This window comes from Poecile atricapillus, chromosome 9, assembly GCF_030490865.1.
Source record: "Poecile atricapillus isolate bPoeAtr1 chromosome 9, bPoeAtr1.hap1, whole genome shotgun sequence".
Classification (NCBI taxonomy): domain Eukaryota; kingdom Metazoa; phylum Chordata; class Aves; order Passeriformes; family Paridae; genus Poecile; species Poecile atricapillus.
This window is the reverse complement of record NC_081257.1, coordinates 8331838-8355715: the sequence shown is the minus strand read 5'-3', so window position 1 is coordinate 8355715 and position 23878 is coordinate 8331838. Positions and strand designations below refer to the sequence as shown.

Genomic DNA, 23878 nt, shown 5'->3' with positions numbered 1-23878 from the left:
CCTTCTGCCTAACACACCCCATATTGTTTGCTGCATTCAGAGTGTGCACCTGCACCATACCCACATGAGTCTCGTGCTGATGGACAGCTAAACAAAAACCTGCTAAACCCCCAGAAATCTATTGCAATAATGTCCTGCAGGAGCTGAGTAACTCCTGTTGCATCATTTGCCTGTGAATCCTTCCCAGTGGCTCCAGTACTCTTTCCAGTCTGTGAGGCTAGGATATGTGATAAATCTGATCCTATAGGCTGAAAGTATATGGCTTTCCTCTGCTGACACCACTCCTGGGGATGCCCACTGACACCAAAAGACCTGTAAAAAGATCACCTCATCAAGCAGGGCACAGTCCAGAAATCACATGCCACTTTATAGGCTGGCAAGTGGACACCCCCTGTAAAACTACCCCCAACCCTATTTTGTGACTGCACCTGGGCAGTAACCAGCTTTTGTTTAAAAATTACTCCCCTCATTTCCGAGCCCTGCCTCCAGAGCTGTGTGAAGAACACTGCTGGTTATTTTTTAGAGGTGAATCAACACTAATTCAAACTTGATGGCAACTTAATGACTCCCATCAGCAGCTCTGCACAGAGCAGAGCAGCGACCTCAAGCCAGTGGCTGAGTGAAGGGCACCCACATAACACAGGTGTCATGTATAAAGGGATCTTCTTTACCTTGCACTGGGTATCAGCATATGTTTTAGAAATGAATCAGATTGTAGCCAATAAGCTAGGAAGACAGGCTAGGCTCCTGGAAGAATGGGGCTAGGAGATGGTTTCTGCTGGCAGAGTGCTTTTAGTCTGAGGTTGTCACAGCTGTGATGAAAAATTATTCCTTAATACTGCACTGCAATAGCAGGAGAAGCCTGATTCCTTATTAAGCTGTGTAAGCAGAGAGGTCAAGTCTAGAACTGCCAAAAACCTGCAATTCCCTACCCTCCTTTGGGATGCTGCAGGTCAAGGTGGAAGTACAATGGCAAGTACGTTTGCCCTGATGCTGCACTTGCTCTGTGGGTAAACAGAGACCATCTACTCCCTGGGCTGTCATTCTGGCATCTTTCATGACCACTAAACTCTCTTCTAAAAGAAAAAGCAGGTTTTATTAGAAAGTCAGTGGACAATCCAAATGTCAGTGTGAAAAATCCAGAGGAAGGTTAAGAATTTTTTACTTTTTATTTTTTTAATACAGCTGCACTGGAGGTGAGTGAACACCAGAGTGTTTTGATTTCCTGCCTGGTTTCAATAAATGTTGCACTCCCAGGCACCCAAGGGACTGCTGTGGTTTGTCAAAACCAATTAATTTTCTTCCACAGAATGCTTCAGGCACCTCAAAATGTCGTTCGAGAGCTAGCACACATCTAAGGAGGAGGGAAAGCTGGCAATCAACTGCTGCTCGGGCTCTGCATCAGGAGCACAGCCCTAAAAACTCACACCAACAGCAGAGGCAAGGAGAGAACAATGGCTTATCACTTCAGTCATGGGAGGGAGCTGAGGGCATTGCCAAGGAGAAAATGCCATGTGTTGTAGGCCCTACAAATATAAACAAGAAGCTGCCACTTGTGAAACTTGCCAGAAATAAGTTTCCTAAGGGAGAATTCAAAGCTGAAAGTTTCTCTCTCTCACTTGCATTTCCTAGGATTCACTGCTCAGTGCTAATAGATGTAGTAATGAGCCAGAAGAGACAAACTGAACAGTTGTTATTAAGGAAGACATTTGGTAGATGTGCCCTGGAGTCAGGATTCAGAGGATCCCTCCCCAGCTCTCCATCAGACTTGCTGTGGAGAATAAGGGTTTTCCTCATCCAAACCTCAATTTACTATTTACAGAGTCAAACTTGGATGTTTTACTTCTTTCCAGTACTGAGATGCGAAAGTAAACTCGTTTGCAAGTAATTTTAATAATCAGCCATGAAATGCACTAGAGGTAGGCACCGTATTACCATGCTGGGAATTCTTTTTCAGTGAACATCAAGTCACTGGGCACTTCAGAACATATTGGAGGTACCGTTTCTACTCAGAATTGGACGTACCCAGTAGCAATGCTATGAATATTCCATGAATATACCTCACAGCAAATTATTATCACTGAATGTTAGGTAACCATCTGTTGCTTTCTACAAAAGGCAGGGATGGGGACGGATGTTTTTTCTTGCGTGCCAGCACTCTGTAAAAGAGGCAGAAGACAAAAGATAAGTTGAATTTTAAACAATTTGGCTTGACCGTGGAGTCACATGCAAATCCTGCTAGAGCTGGAAACAGAACAACAGCTGATGTTCCTAGCAAGCACTATAGTAAGGCCCAGCCTACTCATAATGCCCAAGGAAACTGGGAACCAAGGCTCCTTTGAAGATCCCAGGCCCCTAATCTGGTCTAGTGTCATCCTTGCTGGACCACTGACAGAAACAAAGAACTTCCAAAATTAAAAATGACAGCATGCTGAGCGGTGACGTGAGCTTTATAGTGTAACAAATCTTAGAAGAACAAGGAATAAATCCGCCTTTTTTTCTTTTTCTGTTCACCAACCACGGTATCTTCAATGACCTACTTGTTTTTAAAAGTAATCCAACATTTACCATTACAATCTTCTTTGCTCCTCAAGTCACATAAACCCCCTGCTGTCTCCTTCCTCTCTATTTACCTGGCCTTACAGTCACAGCAGGGAATTGAAAATCTGCTCCCTGCCTCCTAGCTACAAGCAAAGGCTTTGCTTGGGCATCCAACAGATGATAACTAATGCTACTGCTTAAACAATCCCTGGAGTGGCTCCTGACACATGCAGACATTTAGATCCTGCCACCAGTCCAAGCCACATCAGCCAGGCATTTAGGAAACTGCCCTGATAGAAATAGCCATGCCTCTCATTCACAGCGTCTCTTCGCATCAGTAAATCTCATGTTTCATTCAGGCAGGATTTTTCTCAGTGCTCTTACCTACTATTTAATATTTATACTATGGTCAGTGTCCAAAAAGCATGACACTATTGGTTACAGTAGGTGCTGAACAAACACATACTAAATCTGTCTTGGATGCTTCCAGGTGTGAAAGGTCAGTTAGAAAAGGGAGAAAAGTCAATAAAATCTCAAGTCCAGTGAATAACTGAATCACAGCGAGCAAGCCCATATATAAATCTAAAATAATGAAACAGAAATCCTTCAAAATATATCAAAATAAAGAGGGTATGCCCCACATATATCAGTTGGCATTGATCAGGCCAAGAGCAACAGAAGAGGAAGGAGAATCCATAACCCTTAGCATCACCTTCCTGCTGCATTTCTTCCTGAGTCTGTTCACCTTCCTTCCCTCTGCTCTGGATACAACCTCCCAAATCATGAGAACCTGGTTTATCCCTAAGACATAGAGTGTGGAGCTTTTCAAGCTCATTGTATGCAGCATTGTCAAAGTACGATGCAAAGGATGCAATTGTTGGAAAGCTACAGATCCCTGATGGTTACCAAGATCTGGAGTCTCCCAAGAGGCAGTTCCTCCAAAAGCAGAGCCATCTCTTTCAATAAAGCAACAGCAAACTACAGCTTTAACAAGAGCACAGATTCTCAGTCTTTAAGCAAAGCTCTCCAGTACTGAAGTACAGTTGATCTGCTTATGGGGAAGGCAAAACTGATCTAATAACAGACTCCACTCTCTCTTCCTCCCTTACAATAATATCTTAACTCTAAATAATTAAAAGGAAATAAGTACCTATAAAACTGGCAGCATCATTGCAGGCCAATAGGTTGGCATGGGTGGGTGTTTGAAATAAGGGGCCCATTCAAGTTATTCACTTCAGATGTCAGAGGTGATCTGCTGTAATGAGGCACGATAAACATGCTCACTTAACATGCAAAGTGCCATTTACCAGGCTGGAGCCACACTGGAACATAACAAGCACAACTGTGCCCTTGAGAAGTCACCTCCTCCCTGGCCTCCCCAACTTCCCAAGCTCTCCTGCATTTCTACATACCAAACAAAGGAGATGTGACACTTCCTACTGCTTCCTCCACACAATAACCTCAAGTACCTAACAACAGTTTCCGTCCTTAAACCTTTTAATATAAATACATATTTTACTCTTCTGCAGTCCAGTGATGAATGGAAGTGATGGATCATCCACAAAAATGCCAGGATCCAGTAGTGCCCAATACCTAGTGCTTGCTTGACAAACCGATCAGGAAGAGAAATGCAAACTCCCCAGCCTGCAGCATGCCCTTCAAGTTGAAGGGGCACTTGAAGCCCATAAATAATATTTAAAAACATAGAATGGGAAAAATCTGAAACTATAATGAAAAAGATACATATTTTCTATGTTTTGTATTTTGATCAGTGATAGAGTTGCATTTTTGGTTATCAGCTCTGCTCACAGGAGACTGAATTCCAGGCTATATCAATTCCCATGTGAATGTAAAGAAAAAGAACCATCTGGAGAGAATAATAAAACAATTAACTTTCCATTAAAGAATAATCTATGTATGTTTTTAAGACAGGAAACTGTAATGATCTCCACCTAATTATTCATGCTGCATTCTGGCAGAGTTGGTATGGATTTTGCCTTGCTTTATTTTAAACACAGCCTGAAGTTAACAACTTCAGCTGGAATGCATGTGGGGACCACACAGGTTCCTTCAGTCAAGGGCAGGACAACCTGGATGAGGGAGGCTTCCAGAAACATCAGCCAAGGTCTCATCCTTCCCATGGATTCATATGGCTGTGTAATGGCAACAGCATCAATTCAGAGAGCTTCACTGAATATTCATGAGGATTTTACAAACATGGTTGTTGACTGGCTGGGTACATCAGCTACATTTTTGGACGCGAAATGCAAAGCAGTGCACTCAGGAGATGCACACACCTGAACATCACTGCTGAATGCTGGGCTCATTTAACTTGTCACTGACAGCAATATAAATCAGAAAGTACTCCATAAAACTCAACAGCAATCCCCCCTGACTGTGCAAACTCACCAACTGGCTGCAAGTGTATTGTCTTTACAAAGTAATTCTGTAAAGTGGAAAAATTCTGAGCAAGGGCTTTAAGGACTATTACTCTGCCTGTTACCTTTCCAACACACTCTCCTCTATGGATCTGCTGGCTGTACCCACGGTGGAGAAGAGTCCAGGCTGCACCACACCTTGGTTCTGCAGACCTGCTCAGCTTAACCACCTGCCTCAGTTTCCCAGTGGATAATACTAATGAGTCAGTAACTGTGCATGCCTGCACTTCATTCCAGTTTACACAGCGCTTTCCAGCCAAGGCTCTCAAACATTTGAAAAGGACCAAATATAGTTTAAGCTAAAATTAACTGGAACATAAATACCAGGATTCAGCCACTCAGATCACTCCTTTAGAACACCTACCTGTCACTCTGGGCTTTCCAGCATGAGAACTTGCACATTAAAGAGCTGGTAAATAGAGAGACAGTGTCCAGGCAATTCTTTGCTACTATTTATTGACCAACTGACTGAGATCAGGCTCTGTGACACAGTGCAGGCATGTTTATTCCTCTCCCCTGCAAGCTGCTAAGTTTTATGATCTGAAAAAGTAATTAAAAAAAAAAACCCAACAATATAATCCTGGCACACATACTAGTCACACCTGAGTCCTGCTGGAAAAATCACTGCCTCAGCTTTCAAATGTTGCAGAACATTTTCATTTGCAGCTTCTGCATAAACAGAACAAGTATTGAGCCTAAAAGTCTAAGGCATTTTAGCCTCTGAGACTTCCAGTCTGCTCTTCCTCTAGAGCTGTAAAAGTCCATCTTTCTGCACCAAATACATATACATACACACAGACACAACCAAATACACAGATATATGCACACCCTTATGTCTCAAAGCAGGGCCCTTGCATCTGCCAACAGGCTGCACACTGCATCGGCACAATGGCTCTGGTGCAGGATCTGCACCACCCACTGGAAAGGATTTAGTGAGGGGTGCTAACGTCACACACCGAGCAGCCACATACAGCTATAAATTATTCATACACATTACTCTAATTATGCAAATGTACTAAAAGCTGGAGCATATGTTTCCCTGACATCTCGCAGTACGGATGCAATATGGTTCTAGTAGAGAGAAAGAGTGAGAAGTGAGATGATGGGTGTAAGGGGGCTAATGATGGCACACACTGGCCCAAGCAAGGGGTGCCAGAGGATCCCTCTTTCCCAACCAAGCTGCTGCAAGCCTAAGGACATTTAAATGCTCCTCCTTGGTAATATAGTGTTGGCTTTGCACTCAGTGCTGAACAGAGTGCTGAGGCTGCTGAACGGCCCAGGCAGATTAAAATAAACCCAAGCAGTTTGGAACAGGAATGTGTTTATCTGGCATCGCACACTTCCTCTTATCAAACATGAGGAGCAGGGGAGGGCACAGCGATGGTGTGCGGAAGCAGGCTGTGTGCACGCTGGTAGGAGAGGGGGAGGGAAAAGAGGAAAGGAAAGCAAGGATCAGACAGATTATGCATGAGCTCGGGAACCAAGGGCTTGGAGCTAGGCATCCTCTCACTGGGGGACAGAGCCCATACTCCTGGGCAGTCCCCAGATGGGGCACTACCCCATCTGAGTTGGAAAACTCAGTAAGGCCCTTTCTCCCTGGCAGCATCTGGAAGAGGGCAGGCATTCAGTGCTGCTGTAGCATAAGAAGCTGGCTTTGTGTGTTGCCCAAGCTTTGGGTTCAAACTGCTCTCAACCCTGTTGAGCACAGTGCAGCCACTGGGCATCACTTGTCTCCCATCCTGGGGACTGGGGCTGACACCTCAGAAGGAAAAGGTCAGATGAATTCTGCTGTGGTGTTTTGAAGATAATACTGGATTGAATATCAGAAGATTAAGATCTTATTCTCAACTCTGCCCTGTTGGGAATAAGGACCACATCACTGTGTTTCTGTGAATGCCCAGTGCATGTGACAGAGCCCTTTGGAAGCAGACAGGCTTCTCAGACACTGTCTTGTGCAGGGGGACTCTGATTCTCTCGCCTCCTTCATTTAAAATTCCATTAACACTCCTCAGATTCTCCAGCCCTACTGAATGACCAGCTGAGTGCTTCTATACCCAAAGAAAACAAAGGAACAAATTAAACACCATGTAATACCACAGTTACTTGGGAGATTTAGGCTAACTTATTATTATTCCAGTAGTTACCCAAGATCAAAAAAGTTGAAGAGAAAACCTTGACAGCTCCTTTGATAAGAGCATGTCTCACCTCCTGGTGTTGGCATTAAAGAGGCTCCAGCTCTGTACCAGCAGTTTTGTAAGGGATGCACTCACGGAGCCACGTGAAACACTCAGTACTGCAGAGACCCCATCACAGGAGGAGTGCTAGTGACTGCAGCACTACACAAGGCAGATGCCACTTCAGCTCTTCAGACCCAAGGCAAAACTCTGCTAGTATACTAGTTTTTTTTAATTCAAGTTCTTGTTTGTGCACGGCTCAATCACAGCTCTCACTGCAGCTGCCTCAACTAAATCATGGCTGTGCTTTGAAAACAAGAGGGGATATATAAGAGAAGCAGCACTGAGCAGAAGGGACAGGCAGGCTGAGGCAGACAAAGGTGGAGACATCTGCACACGTCCTGGTCACTCTGCCCCAAGCCCTGGCCAGCAGGGTCCTTCCCTGTCAGAAAAACCAAGAGGAATGAACAGCAGCACTTCTGCTAGGCAGAGATGCCAAACTAGCAAAACAAAGTACAAGATAACAAGCAAGAATAGAAGACAGACATGAAAATCCACTGAAATAAAACCAGATATTGATTACAAGGACGAGGCTGAGCCACTTCTGCTGTGCCACAATTAGCAAACTCCTTGGGGGGCTGCATCCCAAAGGGCACAGCAGGAGTGTCCCTTTCCCCTGGGCCCATGCTCCTTTCTGTGCAGTCACACACGTTGAGGACCAAGCACAGCCCAGGCAGAGGCTCCCTGCCTGCCCAGCTCAGCCAGCAGGCTGCTCCCCACATCTCTCACTGGGCTAGGGTTTGGGGCCATCTCTCCTTTACAGACTGAGTGGTTTCTCACCAGCAAGGCCCACAGAACCCTTATCTCTCAGTTATACACCAGCAAGGCAGACCCAGACTCTCTTGACTTCCCTTGGCTGCCCAGAGGAAAGGGAAGAGGGTACAAAAGCAGCTTGACAGGATGGAGAGGAGAGGCCCAGCCTGCCCCTGCCTGTCTGTGGCAGGGCACGGCACCTCCAGGAGAGAGTTTTATCCTGATGTGCAAACAGTCCTCAGGAAAGACAACCAGAGGAAAGAGTGAAAGGACAACAGAGCAGGAAAGGGGGCTCGGCATTTACAGTTCTCAGCTCTTCCCCCTCTCATTTGAAAGGCTTTGGCTTCCTCAGTAAGTGCCAGCAAGGAAACAAGGCCATTGGAGGCAGCCAGGGACAGCAGGTACTGGAGGGGGGGATGTTCTGACCAGCTCGCTGTTCACCTCAGGAGACACAGGATCAAACACAATTTAGGTAACAAGCCAGGGCAGATTTGAGCCTCAGCCCAGCTATCCAGAAAAGGAGTTTTAACACAACATCCAGGGGAGCTGCTCAGTGAGGCACAAAACCCAGCAGCACACACAGCTCTGCTGTCATCGGTCCTGCCACCAGTGCCAGCACTGCAGGACACTGGGAGGCTGGGACAGGGCTGCACCAGCACGGGAAGTTTCTTGAGTACAGTCTACCCTGGAGCAGGATTGCAGCATCTAGGCTGGAAACACAAAATATTAATTCATTTTTGACTAAAATCAATAACTTTTACTTGTGCTAAAACACTAGAAGAAAGAGAAATGTAGTGCGATGTAGCAAGAAATGTCAAAACAAAATGGTTTTTTGTTCTGCAAAGTGAAGAGTCCACTGTAGCCACAAAGAAGTCGCTAACAGAAAAAAACCCAACGGAAATCAGAGAATTGTATTTTTAGTATAATATTCCTTGTTCTAGAAATAATTATTTCAAGAATGTCAATCTATTCAGCCAGCATTATCAGGTCCCACATATCGTTGTGCCAGTCAGAGCTAAATTAGCAATGATTTGTGCTCTCAATTATCTCTGGTGAGCTGCGAGGGAGGCGAGGACAGGAAGGCAAAGCAACATACCCTTATCCAAGTGCTGGGATTTGTTTTAAGGCATGCCTGGAGGAACCAGCCAGCCAACAGGATGCTGCACCACAGCAGCTGAACACTGACTTCACCAGGTCATGTCAGCAAGGCCATAGTCCTCCATACAACCCCAAACCCACAGTGTTCAATCATATGGGTACCCCACCACAGCCAGTCTGTCTGTCTAATGGGGATGTTTGCACTTCAGTGTTTTCAATGTCTGGACATCAGGAGAGAAGCAAGGTGGTACCTCACAGCTAAAAGAAGAGCCCTTGGCATGACTCCTTTTAACATATCAGAGCTTCTCACCCTCCTGTAATTGCTCCAGAAAAATGGTCTTCTTGTGCAAAGGAGCATCTGCATGGTACAAGTGTGGAAAATCTCCCCAGAGGATTGCCTGTCCACCTGGCAGGACAGGAGGGAAGCAGGGGCATTGAACATTTATTAGCCCAACTCAAGGAAATGACTGAAGAGTTAAAACAAAAATGTTTCTGGGGTGGGCAGCATTCCAAGAAGATAAAATATTCTTTTATGCAATATTATGTTCCTGGACACCATATTTCTGACAATAAATTTCATGCCTCATATGCCATAACAGTTATGATTTCAGGCAATAACCAAAGAAAACATCTTCATCCTTTCATAGCAACCCAAGAAAAAAATATTTGTAAGTAAACCTGGCAAATCTCAGAGGAGGATTTTTATTATTATTATTTGGTCTGTCACTTTGGTAGTCAGGCCTGGGAAGGTAAGATCCATTTCTGGCATGGACCCACCTCCAGTGCTTACGGCTTCATAGTCCCATGAGAGCTGGCACTGAAACCCACCACCTCACAACAGACCCCACCAATTCAGAAGAACTAGTTCTGTCTTTGGTGACACTGGAGCACTTTTCCCCCTCACTGGAGCACTTTTCTAATATCACTATGCACAATGAACCAGAAGTCCCCTCTGCAGACATGTCCCAGGCCAACATGGCAAGCCCAAAGAACATCAGCAGCTTTTAGCAAAAAATAGGCTCTACTTGCCTCATTTTTCTTTATCCTTCCTACCCTGCATGGGTCTACTCTTGCTTAATAATGAGCCTTCCTGTGAAATCCCAGTGGGTGGAATTAGCTTCTAGCTATACCATGTTTCAGCTCCCACAGCTCCTCAGGGGCTCTTCCTTCCCTCTGTGCCTGCTCACCTTCTAAATTTTGAGTGTGGTTGCAACAGAATGTAGAGGGTTTTTTTTATTTCACTTTTTAAATCATGTCTCCAAGTAGGTTACAGTGCCACTTTATGACATTAGACAGCTCCCATACTGTAACCCTGATGAACCTGTGTGCAACGGGTGGCTAAGGACTCCCTGCAGGTACAGCTCTGAGTTCTTTGGGGTGAAGCACTCCATGCCATTTTCCATCAGTGAAGCTGTGCTAGTGTGCACTAGCAAGCGATGTGGTTCTTAAGAATCATCCACTTGATATTGCATCTACGAATCAAACCTGAACTCCACATCCCAAGTTCTCCCCTAGAGATCGGCAGACAGCCTCCACCAGTCCTTTCTGGTGTTCAAACAGCTGCACAGTGGAATTTTCAGTAGCTCATTTCTTGGCTTCAGCTGGTTTATGCATTTACTAGATACAATAATTAGCTTCCTCCCTTTACAAGAAAATTCCCAAACAGATTTCAAAAAAAAACCCTTCAATCCCTCTGTAGTCAGTTTATCCAGTATTAATCCATTGAAGTACTGCATTATGTTCTGCCAGAAGAATTAAACAGGAAAAGTGGGAAGCTCTCTTACCTGTAATTGACTGACTGGCCAATAGGAGTCAAGTGCTGGCAAATTGGAGGTGTAATTTCTCTTTAATTATGGCATTAAAAAAATTACATGATATACCTATTTAACATGCAAAGGAGTAAAATCAAAGCTAATAAGAATAAATTGTAAGAGAGGACATGTACAAAAATGTAGTAGCAATCCTTTTGTTTTTTATGACTATGCTCTACTGAAGAGAATGCTGGCTGCTGCACCATTGCATTGCCTGGAAAAGGTCCCCAGCTCTAAGACCCTGCCAACATGCAAAACTGCATTGCACAAATGCATGGCTACATTCAGAAATACCTGGTGAAACCCAAGTGGGTGTATATGCTTTTCATGCTGCACATGAAGTTTATATCAATACACAAGTTCAGTTGAAATGAATGCACACAAAGCCCAGATACACCATTCTAGAGCTCAAATATGAACACAAATGAATGGATGAAGAGTTTTGCAAGCCCTCAGGTAAACCCATTTCAAAATGCATTTAAAAGAAAATTGTATGACCTCTGTGTTTAGACAATGGGTTACAACCAACAGTATAAAATCTCAGCAGTTCTATTTAAGCTAAGATAGCTACTAGTGCAAGACAGACAGTAGGAGTCCCCATAAAGTATTGGCATCTGAGAAGAACATGTCACTGTCACCAGAAAACACAAATACACCCATGCTTTTTTTCTGGGGTAACATATTTATCACTCTAGAGAAGCCTATTTTCTTTAGATTAACACGGTAACAGTTATTCCAAATTGCTCAATTTCAAATCAGCTAGTCAGTACAAGAGTGTGGGCAAGGGGAAACAGGGTTTTATGGGGAAAGGGAAACAGGTAAGGTGTCAAAGGCTGTTTGATCCCAAACCTAATAAACCTCGATGAAGCTGTTCTGTAACTGCCCTAACCCAACCCAGAGCACTGCTGCCAGGAGAAGAGCAGGTCTGGCTTCTGCAGCCGCTGCATCCTGGTGCATCAGGGAGCAGGAGGCAGATGCCAGCATCCGTAACTGAATTTTGTTTTCTGGCACTTGGAAACAGTAGCCGAACAACAATTACAGTTTTACTTGCAATGTATATTTAAAAACAAGGAGCTCCCCATGGCTAGAAAAATTATCCTTTCAACATTTCCTGCTTTGTCAATACAAATTTAAATTTAAAACACAAATTAAACTACCTTCAGTCTCTGGAGGAAAGGTTAGTTGAATTTAATATTTTTTAGTGTGTCATATAGAAAAAACCCCAGAGGTGCATGCTCAGGTAGAAGTGACATGCAGTCCCAGAGACAGACAGATACAAACCACACACACTCCCACACACCTGATAAATGCACCTGATTGCCCAGGAACCAGAAGGACAGCCAGCCATGACCCTGCACATGAAGTGAGCTGAGAGGGTGACTGAGTGCAAATGTTCACACAGGTGATTTCTGCAGATGAGAACATTCATTGCCACAAGAAAGGCAGCACAGGTAAAAGAAAGACAGCTTACCTTTCTGAGCTGCTGGACTCCACCAAATATCCTCATCACTCCATCAATCTCCTGTTCCAGCCTCCTGGCCCAGTACTGCATACTGCAAGAGATGGAGAGAAAGAGAGAAAGAGAAAGGGAGAGAAAGAGAGAGAAAGAGTCAGAGCCCTGACACTGAGTAGATAAGCAAGGGACTGAAGGGAGAGGGAGGAAATCAGTGCCTCAGCTAAGTTCACTGCTGTCTTTCTGCAGCACCATGCAGGGCAGAGTACCAGGTACACACCACTTTGAGAATTACAGCTGGGGCAAGTTATAAACGTCAAGACTTCAAAATATATAAACAAGGCACCACAGAGAGAAGAGCGGAGAAAAAGATACAACAAAATCTGCAAGGCTTGAGGCTTTATTTTCTCCTTATATTAACATTTGCAGTAGATAATTATTTAAGCCCAGAGTGATTAACAAGGTCGAAGTGCTGTGGAGTACAGAAAACAGCTTATTGCTTCAGCTGGGCTCTGTGGCAGAGAGCAGACCCCGAGCCACAGCAGGGCCAAAGGTGTCTTGTCCTGTGCAGCAATGTATTATCACTGCGGCACCATGGGGAGACCTGGGCACCGCCAGGAGCCAAGCACAGAGCAGCGAGAGCCCGAGGGCTCAGCTGCTTTGCACCTTCAGCAAAGCCCAACCTGTGCCAGGCAGCCACTCTGCCAGGCCCACTGCGGGCAGAGCTGCCTCCTGAGGCAGCGGGAAGGGCCGGGAGCTGCCCCTGGCACGTCCTTCATCCTGAGCCCTGCACGGAGAGCGAGCCGGCTGCCAGGCCTTCCAACACGCACTGCACCCTTCCATACGCTCCGCCACACGGATTTCTGCTTACAGCAATAACATCAAGTTAAAAACAACAACATATAAACCCTCTTCTAAATCCACAGAACTTGATAATTCTCCTTCTTTTAATGAGATTTCCTGGCTTCAGCTGCTGCCCAGGCAAATGTCAAATCTCCTGTCTGACCTGGAAAAGCAACACTAGATTGCCTCTGCACCACTTGGCACTGCCTTCAGTGCTTTTTTCACAGCAACATTTCTCTCTCAATGTATGCCACAGGAAGGAGGGAAGGAGCAGAAGGAGTAGAAGGTAAGGCCAGCAGCAGGGCAGAGTGCTGGTGGAAGGGAGCAGACCAGCTCGGGGAGGTTGTGCTTTCATTGGGTTCACCAAATGACTTCGTTCTTCATGCAAAGAGACATTCCCCAGGCAGCCCACACACACACACTCCCCCACAACCCCCAAACCATGGAGGGGCTCTCCCAGAGATCAAGGAACAAAGAAACCAAACTGTTCTTCAGCTGGGCACTGGAGGACTCTGAATTACACAGCACAGCCCAAAAACTGGGCAGAATTATCAAAGAGAAAGATGCCCTTAGCTGAGGAGCAGAGCAGAGCTGAAACATCACTTTTGAGGTGTGAGGGACCAGCAGGGCAGAGGGAAGGGCTGACAGACACGTGTGTTACTCAGGCAAAATTCCTGCCAGTTAATAACATACAAGGCTGTGGATGAAAACAAGATTTAATTGGGCATGCCAAGCCTTCTCAGCTTCCCAATGTCACTTATGCTGTGTCCCATCTTCCCACAGAGACAACGCTGCCTCTTGTCCCCTGGAAGCGTGGCTAGGGAGGGGAACTTTAGGAAATGAGTGAAGATATCAGCAAAGCTCCTATTCTGGCAGAGGAGGGAGAGCAAAGCCTTCAGTGGGCTGCCAGTGGGAAGGTCACGTTTAGAGCTGAAGGGGGTCAGGTTTGGGGGTTTTTGTTTCTTTTCCTTTTCCAGTCAAATATTTTATCAAAGGTATATTCAGGTTACCCTGAGTACCAAAGTAACCCACAAATCTTCTGAAGCATTTTCACCAAAAAATATCTATTTTTACACAAGGCATTAATTTAACAAAAAGCCTTGAAAAACCAAACCCAAATTTATTTTTCCCCTCCTCTAGTTTGTCCAGCGAACTGAAAAAAATCAATTATATGCTCATACTCAGCCACCGGTCTGAGAAACCCCACTGAGCACTTATGGAGCTGACACTTTTCCTTAACTTCCAGCCCTGTACAAGATCCTCGATTTCAGTGACACCTGCCTGTGTCAGCTCTCACCAGGAACACCTACACCACCACAGCAAGGGAAAATCACCTCCCATCTTGTGCTGTATCCATCAACATTAACAACTGCTCACATCCGCTTAAATGTCACGTATGGCCAAGCCTTCAGAAAGGATTAGTTAGCGAGGAAGACAGAGGCATCAATATTACTCTGTTGGCATATGCAAAAGAGACACTGAGCACTCAACTGAGCTGGGATTTACAATTAATTTAAATGTAGTCAGCAGATTCGTTTAAAAAAAAATTAACTTATTCCACCCCCTGCCTCCGCCCCAAGAAGTACTACTATTTTAGAGAAAAGCCACTGGGTTTTTCATTCACGAGAAAAGCTGCAATTCCTTTTAATTGTGCAGTCTTATGATACCTGACTCTAAATCTTACAGACCAGCAGTTTCCCAAAGAGTCCAGCTACGGCTTGTAGTATCAATATTAAAAACAAATAAATACACGTATTACATTATCAAATAAAAAGGGCAGCATTTTGGCATAGCAGACACCAGGTTTCTAGATTTAAAAAAAGTAATAGCAGAAGCAGCTTCTTTTTTCTGGTGTCGTGTGGCTATCCAAGAGCTTTTGCCAGTGGTAGTAAAAATTCTTTTTTCTACCCAGTACATCCCTCACCCACATGCACTGGCAGAAATTTTGGCTGACCCATTACTATGTCCCTCTACCCTAGTAATGTCCAAGAGAGAAGTCTGTAGAGTAGACCACATCCTAAAATTTGGAGGTTTCATCTCAGTTGCCATATAATGGGTTGAAAGTTACCATTAAAAAAAACAAACCATGAAACTAATGCACTTAAAATTTGATGTAAGATGACTGTAGCAAGGCTGCAGAGGGTAAAGAAACTGCTAGCCCGTGATGAACATGGAGATTGCTGTGTGCAGCGTGTCTCCTATGGAAGCTGTAAGCAGTAAGACACGGCAGTCATGGCATTCCTGGGCCATTACTGCACGCCTCAGGTGCGTTAGGGGGCTTGAGGAGCGATAACTCCTCCAAACACGCTGCCAGGAGTGCCCTGCTGCTCTTGTGAAACATCATTTACAAATAAAGCATAAAGAACACAGCTGATGCACCGGCCGGGAAGGCACTGGCACAGCTATGGTGGTGCTCACAGAAAAGCACCAGGCTCCTTTACGAGCCATGTGCACCATCCCCTCCTAAAACCAAGCACCACTTTGGTGTCTGCTGTAGTGAGAAAACACGGGCCAGGAGAAAACCTTGGAGCTCAAGAATTTGTGATGGCATTTAATAGCTCTGTGCATGAAGGAACTGCATGGAAGGAGCCTGGCAGCCCCACTATCCCCTGGCCTCTCTTTGGCAGTGACATGTCCAGCGCATCTCACTCATCCCCATTGTCTCAGCTGACTCTCCCGTTGCTGAGGAGTCTCCATAGGACTCTCCCAACCCAACAACTCTACAGCTGTCATACACACATTCAGGATATCCATAAAAAAATCTTCAGTATTGAAAAAATGGTTGTTTCCTTCACCTGTATATATCACAGCCTCCAGTGCAACATTTGCAAGGGAGGTAACTGATTTTTGAAAATACACCACCATTTGTCATTGCCTCTCCAAAGAAAACGACAAAAATATTAATTGATTACATAATTTGCATATTTGATTTTTCTTAAAGATGATATAAAGTAGGCCTTAAAAAGTAAATAGATATTCAAAATTATTTACTGTGTCAAGCAGAACATCAGGAGGCAAATCACTGCTGTTGCAGTTGGGGCCAAGAAGCAAAGCATCCCACATGTCCCACTCCTGCTCAGTGGGCACCTGTGCCTTGCCACTGGTCACAGCAGCCCTTTTTTTAGGATTAGGGTATGTTCCATGGTTCAGGTCACCCAAGCAGTTGCAGAGACTTCCATGCATGTCCATGTTGGTGTCTGAGGCTACACTGCTGCTCCAAATGTGTAGCTTCAGAAGAAAATGATAATTGCCTGGAAAGACAGGAGACAGGCTGTGCTTGGCCCGCATCCTCCCACACTTGTGCACACATCAGATGGCAGCCTGAGTCCTGGTCTTCTGTATAGAAACTGGAGACACTCACAGAGAAGACACCAGTGCAAGCCATGCGCTGCCAGCCTGTGGCCAGCACCAGGGACATGCCACAGCAGCTCAGCCCAAGGTCACTCCGTCCCTTGGTGGCTCTGGGTACATGGGTCAGACCCCTCAGAGGCTGCAGTGACACCTCCTCATGGCTAACCTAGGGCAGGCAAGGCAGTTACACAAACCACTAATGAATATAAGCCTCATTGCAAGGCACCTCTCACAACTGGGAAAAGAGAAGCAAGAGGAAAGAAAATTAGTTTTCTGCTTGAGGACATTTTTTCCTTAAAAGAAGCCTTAGGAGAGTGCTTGTTTGGCTGTGAACAGAATAGGATGTTAGGAAAAAAAATAAACCAGGAGATTTAGTCCTTTTCTTTTGCTGCCTTCCTGGCCTCAAAAACAAGAGAGTCACAGAAACATAAAAGCACAAGAGGAGAAACTCCTTGCTAAGTGGATCTACTGCCCCAAAGCTTATTGGGTTCTACACAGAGTATGTTTTGAACAAGTGTCTACACTTCACACAGTGTGTTCAGCCAAGAATGCTTCACCCTGATTCATACGCTTTGGTTCAGTGCCCAAATATTGCTATTTAATAAGGTTATTAATTACTGTGTTGTCTAATTTTTGCTGTGCAGGAACTTCTTATAATTGGCTTATTCCTTCAAGATGCTTAATCCTTTAACTATAATAGTGCGTGTCAGTGCACACACGTGTGTGTGTGTGTGTGTGTGTGCAGGATATGCCCCCTCTGAGCTCTCTTACATACCTAGGCTGTAAAAACCCCACGTCAGCCAATATTTACCCAGCAAGGAAAAACAAGTTGCCTTTTTATTTTCCCCTGAAGATACAACTTAGAGAGGACACCTGTTCCCTTCCAAATAACTTACTGACCGTGCTTCCAGACATTATCAAGCCTCCCACATTGTCATTTTATGACTGTGTTTTAATTTAAAGTATGTGCCCAGGTGTTTATATAAAGGAAGGGCGGGAAAAAATTGCCTGCTGGACTAGTCTTTTCTTAATATTTATCAAGACATTATTCACCTCTACCATCTGGTCTTCCCTGTAATAAGAAAGCATCTTTGACATTATTATAGGGGAGAAGGACAAGACAAATGAATATTAAAACTATATTCTAAGGAAAATCTTTTAAGAGACAGGAAAGGGATAGTCTGTCTGCATTCACTTCTTTCATGACATTATTTTGTTTTCCTCAATTAAAACACTGACTTTAGGGGTCTGTTTCTGAGTCCTACCTTCTGCTTATCTTTTCAATTTCTTGTAGCAGGGTATGTTTTACAAAAACCTGCACCTAAAAACCCCCCAAGTGCCAACCCCCCTACCAGATCCATCTTTATCCCAGTTTGACACCCCAACAAATATTAAAATATAATAAAAAGGGTAACTGTGGCGTTTTCTCAACCTGTGGGGTAGATAAAGCTGGGTGAGGAGAAAATAAGTCTGAGGGCAAAATTACACCAAAAAAATTGTGTTTCGTTTCATAACTCTTGAGCACAAATATTTCTGTAGGTATCTGTGAGAAAACTAACAGTAACCACCAACTTGTCAACAGTGGCATTTAGGACAATGGGACAATTGTTCATTAAATATGATTTCTCTATCAAAAAACAGAAGCATTACCCATTCAAGGACTAACTCCACCTGAGGCAGTAGCTGTTCTGTCAGTCACAGACACGCAGGATGGAAGGGGTTTCAGGAACTCCTCTTCCACCATTACTTGCACTAAGACATCTAAATACCTGAACCCTCTGCATGAAGTCTTGTCTAATCTGTTCTTCAAATTCTCTGCTGAAGGTGAACCCAAGATCTCCACAGTACCTCTTCCCAGTACAATTTTTCAGTATGTGGTAAAAAAGTTCCCTTCTTATTCACACTAAATATCAATTCCCTCTTTCCACATATCCCACCTACAGCTGACACTGAAAAAAATCTTACAAGTTCCTAAGGACTGGAAGATCATTATTCTCTTGCATCTTTTTGAGTAGTAAAATAAATGGAAAGGCAAACTCAGCTTTTCACAGTTTTCTCCATTTTGCACTGCTTTCCAAATATTTTATTATTTTCGTTGCCCTGCTCTGGATTCTCTTCAGTTTGCCTGTATCTCCAGAGGCTCGTGCCAAAGAGTGAGGTCAGGTACTCCAGCAGAAGCCAAACCCAGTGCTGTATGAGGAAGAAGACATCACCTCTCCAGTCTTGTCCAAGAACCTACTGAACACTGCAGAATAAATGTGCCCTTCTGCTATGACAGCACTTCATTGACTCAAAGTGATCCACAATAACTCTCAAGATCTTTTTTGCCATGCTGCTACCCAGACGATGTTCTTTATTCAGTATTTGTACATTTCATTTCTCCCTCGTAAGTGCAGTAGTTTGCATTTGTTTTCACTGAATTTCATTTTGCTGATATCCAGGTCGCCATTCAATTTTTCTAGATCATTTTGAATTCTGGTAATGCCTTCCAAAGTACATCTAACCCCTCCTAGCTCAGTGTCGCCTGCAAATTTTATAAGCATATTTCCCATTCCATTGCTTAAGTTATTAATGAAACTATTGAATAAAAGCAGGTCCAGGGCAGATCCCTGCAGGACCCCACTTGAAATGCCCTCCCAGTATGACAAAGAGCCACGATAACTATTCTTTGAGAGCTGCATGTCCAATCAAAATATCTTGAATTTCAAACTTTATAAAAAGCTGATTTGGAGTATTTGATATGCAAAGGAGCTGGAGGCCAAAGGATAATGCAGTGAATAATTTAAAGCCTAGGAGTAGATTTGAGGAAAATCTCTGTTGGTAGATGATTTGCACACAGACAGAGGAAGAAACCACTAAATGTGTGAGCTGGTACATTTACCTGGCACTGCTGTGAAAGATCCCACACAGGCACCGATTTCTTCTGACCCAACATGAGCACAACCTCTCACTGATAAAGCAATGAAAAGAACAAATGGCAAAGCAAGCAGAGCAAGTATTTTCTGCAGACTACATGGCAGAGGATAGCCCTTTCCCAAGAGGCCCTTCCAGCCTTGAATACAGTACCCAACTACAGGACTGGAACAAACAAAATAAGCCAAAGGCAATGGCTGTCAGCACTGGAGCAACACTGGTGATACCAGCAGTATCCTACCCAAAACAATTAACTTTTTTTTTTCAGAGCCCAAGCTAACATAACGCCTTAGCCTCCTTGCTTTTTTGAAAACTCTGCTCTCAGTTTACATCTGGGAATTCTGTTTCCATGGCACACTTGCTGATGCACATCAGGAGCAAGAGAAGCCCATGGCTTCTTTGCACCATCTTCGAACTCTTGTCGTGCAGGATTAGAACTGGGCTCCTTATCTCAAAGCCTGTCACAAATCTAGACTTGAAACACAATGAATTAATAAATAAGTGAATAGGTGTCAGTTTTATGGAGTACACTACCTGCATAAATTTCACCCAATGCAGCCACTTGTCATTTTCAGCACCCCTTGAGACCCCAATGGCTGATAACTCTTGCACGTCACTTTGCAACCCATTATACAGATGAAGTTTTACGATAAAACCTCCCTCCTCTCTGACTGCTGTTTTACAGATGCAATCTGAGTGGAGGCTGAAGAGATCCCATCCCCCACGGCAAAGATAAGGTTACGGAGGGTAGGTCTTAGTAAGGATTTTGCAAGCTGCATGAATTATTAAAGTCCTTTATGATATAATGACAGACATATCAGGTTATTTGTTTATTCTGTGTATAATTCATGACTCTCTTGGGAACTCGACAGAAGTAAGATCGCTTGTTGCATCTTCTTGTTCATTCCAGTAAATCCTCATCACCAGATGGAAGGCCGAACCACCCCTGAAGGCAAAACAGACACAACTGCAGGACCTGTACTTGGTGTTGGAGATGGGAGAGCTTTTTACACAGCCTGGAGAAACAGTGAAGCTGTCATTTGAGTACGTGGGGCTGGATGGCTGAAAGATGACAGTCTGGGTAGTGCTCCTGTATCGTGCCACCAGAACGCTGCCCACTAAAGCATATGCAAACAGCTTTATGATTACATGCTATGAGTTGCCCTGTTGCTCTATCACTGCTGAGCAACAGTAGGACCATCCAAGCTGATACAGGCTTTTTTTAAGAACTCAGGATAGTCCACAACCATCACCTCCTGGCTACTCAAATAGTGTGATACTGGACAAAGCAAATGATGCCCCTTGTTTGGATCATTTTTGTAGAATCTGGTTAAGATATAGGGAAAAGCATGATAAAGAATGAAGTACTACATCTTGATGGCTGGAACTGAGTTTTGAATACATACACTATAGTCATCTCTTATTTCCTAAGCATGTTGCTCAAAGTGATGCTGCAGCAGGAAAACAGGAAATGAAGGATTGACTGGAGCCCCTGGCAAGAAAGAGCTTCCCAACGTGCTCTTGTTCAGTCAAGACTCTCCAGCCTGTGATGCTCCGACTGCCAGGAAGAGTCACGCTACTATGGAGAGTTGCAGCAAGACAAAGGTGGCAAACAGCACAACTCTTACCAGCCACTTGACACGGGAGGACTGCTTTCAACATCTACCCTGCCCATGGCAGAAACAAACTCAGCATAAATGATCCATCTGATCAATTAAAGACAGGCCAGGAGTTTGGTGGAGGACTACTGACTAGTCAGAACTCTGCTGAATTTGTGTCAACAGCTTCCCTCCTTACCAAGGAAAGATGTCATTAAACTCTGCCACAAAGACCTCCTGCTACAAGAAGTTATTTAGGGGCATCCATTGTCATTGTTTCAGCCTCAAATCATGTCAGTCCAAGTCTCCTGGGGTTTCTGGAGTAGCCTCTCACAGCACCATATGTAACATTCTGCAGGGGTTTCTGAGCATCACTGTCACTCGATGTCTGTCTTGTTAAACCCCCCACCTTAAACAAGCCCTCTCCACACCATCCCCCTACCTGAGAGTTCCTGGCTCCTAAGAGAGCATTGTAATCATTGTTATTATAAAGCACTTAGTGATGCTCGTTTATTGCATCTCTCACCAGCCAAACACCCAGAACCCTGTTATTTCAAATGCAGTTGCCTTCATTTGCAGAAGTTCTTCATTGTATTGGTCCCTTTCAGCAATAGAAAAAAAAAGGGTGGGGGTGGAGAGCATTAAAAAAAATAAATAGCAGTTTACTGCATTTTATGCCATTACCTCACTACTTTGTGATACACATCTAAAAGCTGTTTGTAAGACCTTTCCTGCTGTAAGGTGGCATCCAGACAAGCTCTGAAGCAGACAGAGTGGAAGCATGAAGCCCAGTTCAGTTTTGTCCCAGTACTGATGCATTACCCAGAGCACAACAGGGATGAAGCTGCCAGCTTTCACAGGTCACCTCCTCTCTCCTTCTCCCCATCCAAGTGGGACAAAGACTGCTCCCTCCACAGTGAAAAATCTTCTACATATCACTCTGAAAAGTGATACGAGTCTGTTCCTCTGAAAAGGATACAAATCTGTATAAATGGAGGTGCCTGACCCACACTGGGAATACTCAGAAGGTGCCACAGGATTTGCTCTACATGGAAAGGATGCTAAACTATCAAGCTCAGTTTTCCCCACCTCCAGCCACAGCCAGCTTTTCACACTGAAAAGAATTCACCTTCTGTCCTGAAGGACCCCATGAAAGGAAGATCAACAGTAAATTGTCAAATCCTCCTAATATGTCCAACAAAAATATTTTCCATCTTTTTCAGGAGGGGAGAATGGAGCTACAAAGGTGAAGCAGTAGTCTCAAAACCAGACAGACTTGGGAGCAGAGTCAAACCTGCAACTCAACCTCCTGATGCTAACTTTGATGCCTGCCCTTGGAAGAAAGCACTGGAACACCAAAGCAGGAAACTCACACACCTGCGGGTACCCCAGAGCAGGTTTGCTCCCTACACAATATGGTCACATGTAACTGGAATTGAGGATTACATGATAATTCTCTTTTTTGCTTTTCTACATGAGCATCAACATTAAACTCAAAAACTCCTGACATCTCAACACCCCATGAACAGAATGCCTTGGATGCTTTCCTCTAAGAGAGAAAAATCCCATCCTCTAATGTGGTCCTCTCAATGGGGCCCGTGACATCACCAGCCCCTTTCTGTTCATAATGACTTCTTCCACACACCAAGAGATTTGAAATTACCTGTGAAATATATTTCCCTGGGCACAGGCTCAAGAAGCATGTAAATTACCCAGCTTAATGGTCTCCAGAATTTCTCTCCAAGACACACATAGAGAGCAGGAAATGTTCAGATGATATCTCAGGTACTGTCCAAGGGGTTAAATGTCCAAGGGATGATCAGGAGCTACTGCCCTACAGCTTGCCCAGTAACTGGTCCCACTGATGAGCACTTGCTACAAGGAGGCAATAAGCACAAGATCCAATTCTAAATGTGTGCCTCATCAGCACAAAAATACAATTTTAAAAAGAGCATTTCTTGGGAAAGGTGCCTAACCATAATTTACATGGCACAAAGAGTCAATATAGGGCTTATGCAGCAGAAGGCACCCATTTAATTTGGAGAAGTCCAGTGCTGAGCACTCAGCAGCAAGGCCTCTTGCCCTCTGACTGCACAGAGAACAGCACTGCTCAAGCTTTGATGTTCAGGCATTTGCCAGAGATCAGTGTCCTTCAGAGAAGCTTTTCATCCACAAGGACAGTTCCCATCCTCCCAACACTGAAGAAAGGGACAGACACTTTCCCTGGAGTCCAAATCCTCCTACCCCTATTTTCTGTTCTCGCATCTAAATCTGATGTCTTGTTAGTACACAGCAGAACAAACGTTTATCCCACAACTAAGAACGTGGATTCATTTAAAGGAACAGAGGAGACAGAATTCTGTGATCTGGTTGCATTTCCTGCTCCACCACTGACTTACTGGAGTCTCTGAAGCCTTCGTTTCAGCAGCAAAAGGAGCAATAGGAAAATGCAAGTGCTTTTACGAAGCACACGTACAAAACCACAACAAGGAGTGGAAGAGGGAGAGCAGGACAAGATGCTCACAGTGCAGTGGGGAGGGGATGGGAGGGGGGACAGTCCCAAGGGCATCATGAAAGAATTACCTGTCTCCCCAGGGAACAAGCCTGAGGCACACACACTCTGCTCCTGATGCTCGCCAAGAATGACAGGTTGGTCACCTTTTAACACACAGTGGACAGAAAGTAGGCCAGGTCAATTGGGGATAAGAAAACACCTGGAAGATAGGCCTGGCAATTGAAAAATGGGCCACATTCCTCAGTGTAAATCTCCTCAGAGCAAAGGTGTAAGACAAGGTCTTTGCTGAGACTCTTTTAAAGTGAGAACCTGCCCTCATTCTCAGCCACA

The 23878-nt window shown here is 44.5% G+C and overlaps 1 protein-coding gene across 2 annotated transcripts in view; it reads right to left on the bottom strand.

Moving 5' to 3' along the window:
* The window catches only part of CACNA2D2 (calcium voltage-gated channel auxiliary subunit alpha2delta 2), a 222941-nt gene that overhangs the window by 188375 nt on the left and 10688 nt on the right, over positions 1-23878 (bottom strand). For both annotated transcript variants that reach the window (XM_058845292.1, XM_058845293.1), the window contains exon 2: positions 12347-12428. In XM_058845292.1, the coding sequence (XP_058701275.1) occupies positions 12347-12428 (82 nt within the window). The remainder of the gene's footprint in view (positions 1-12346; positions 12429-23878) is intronic.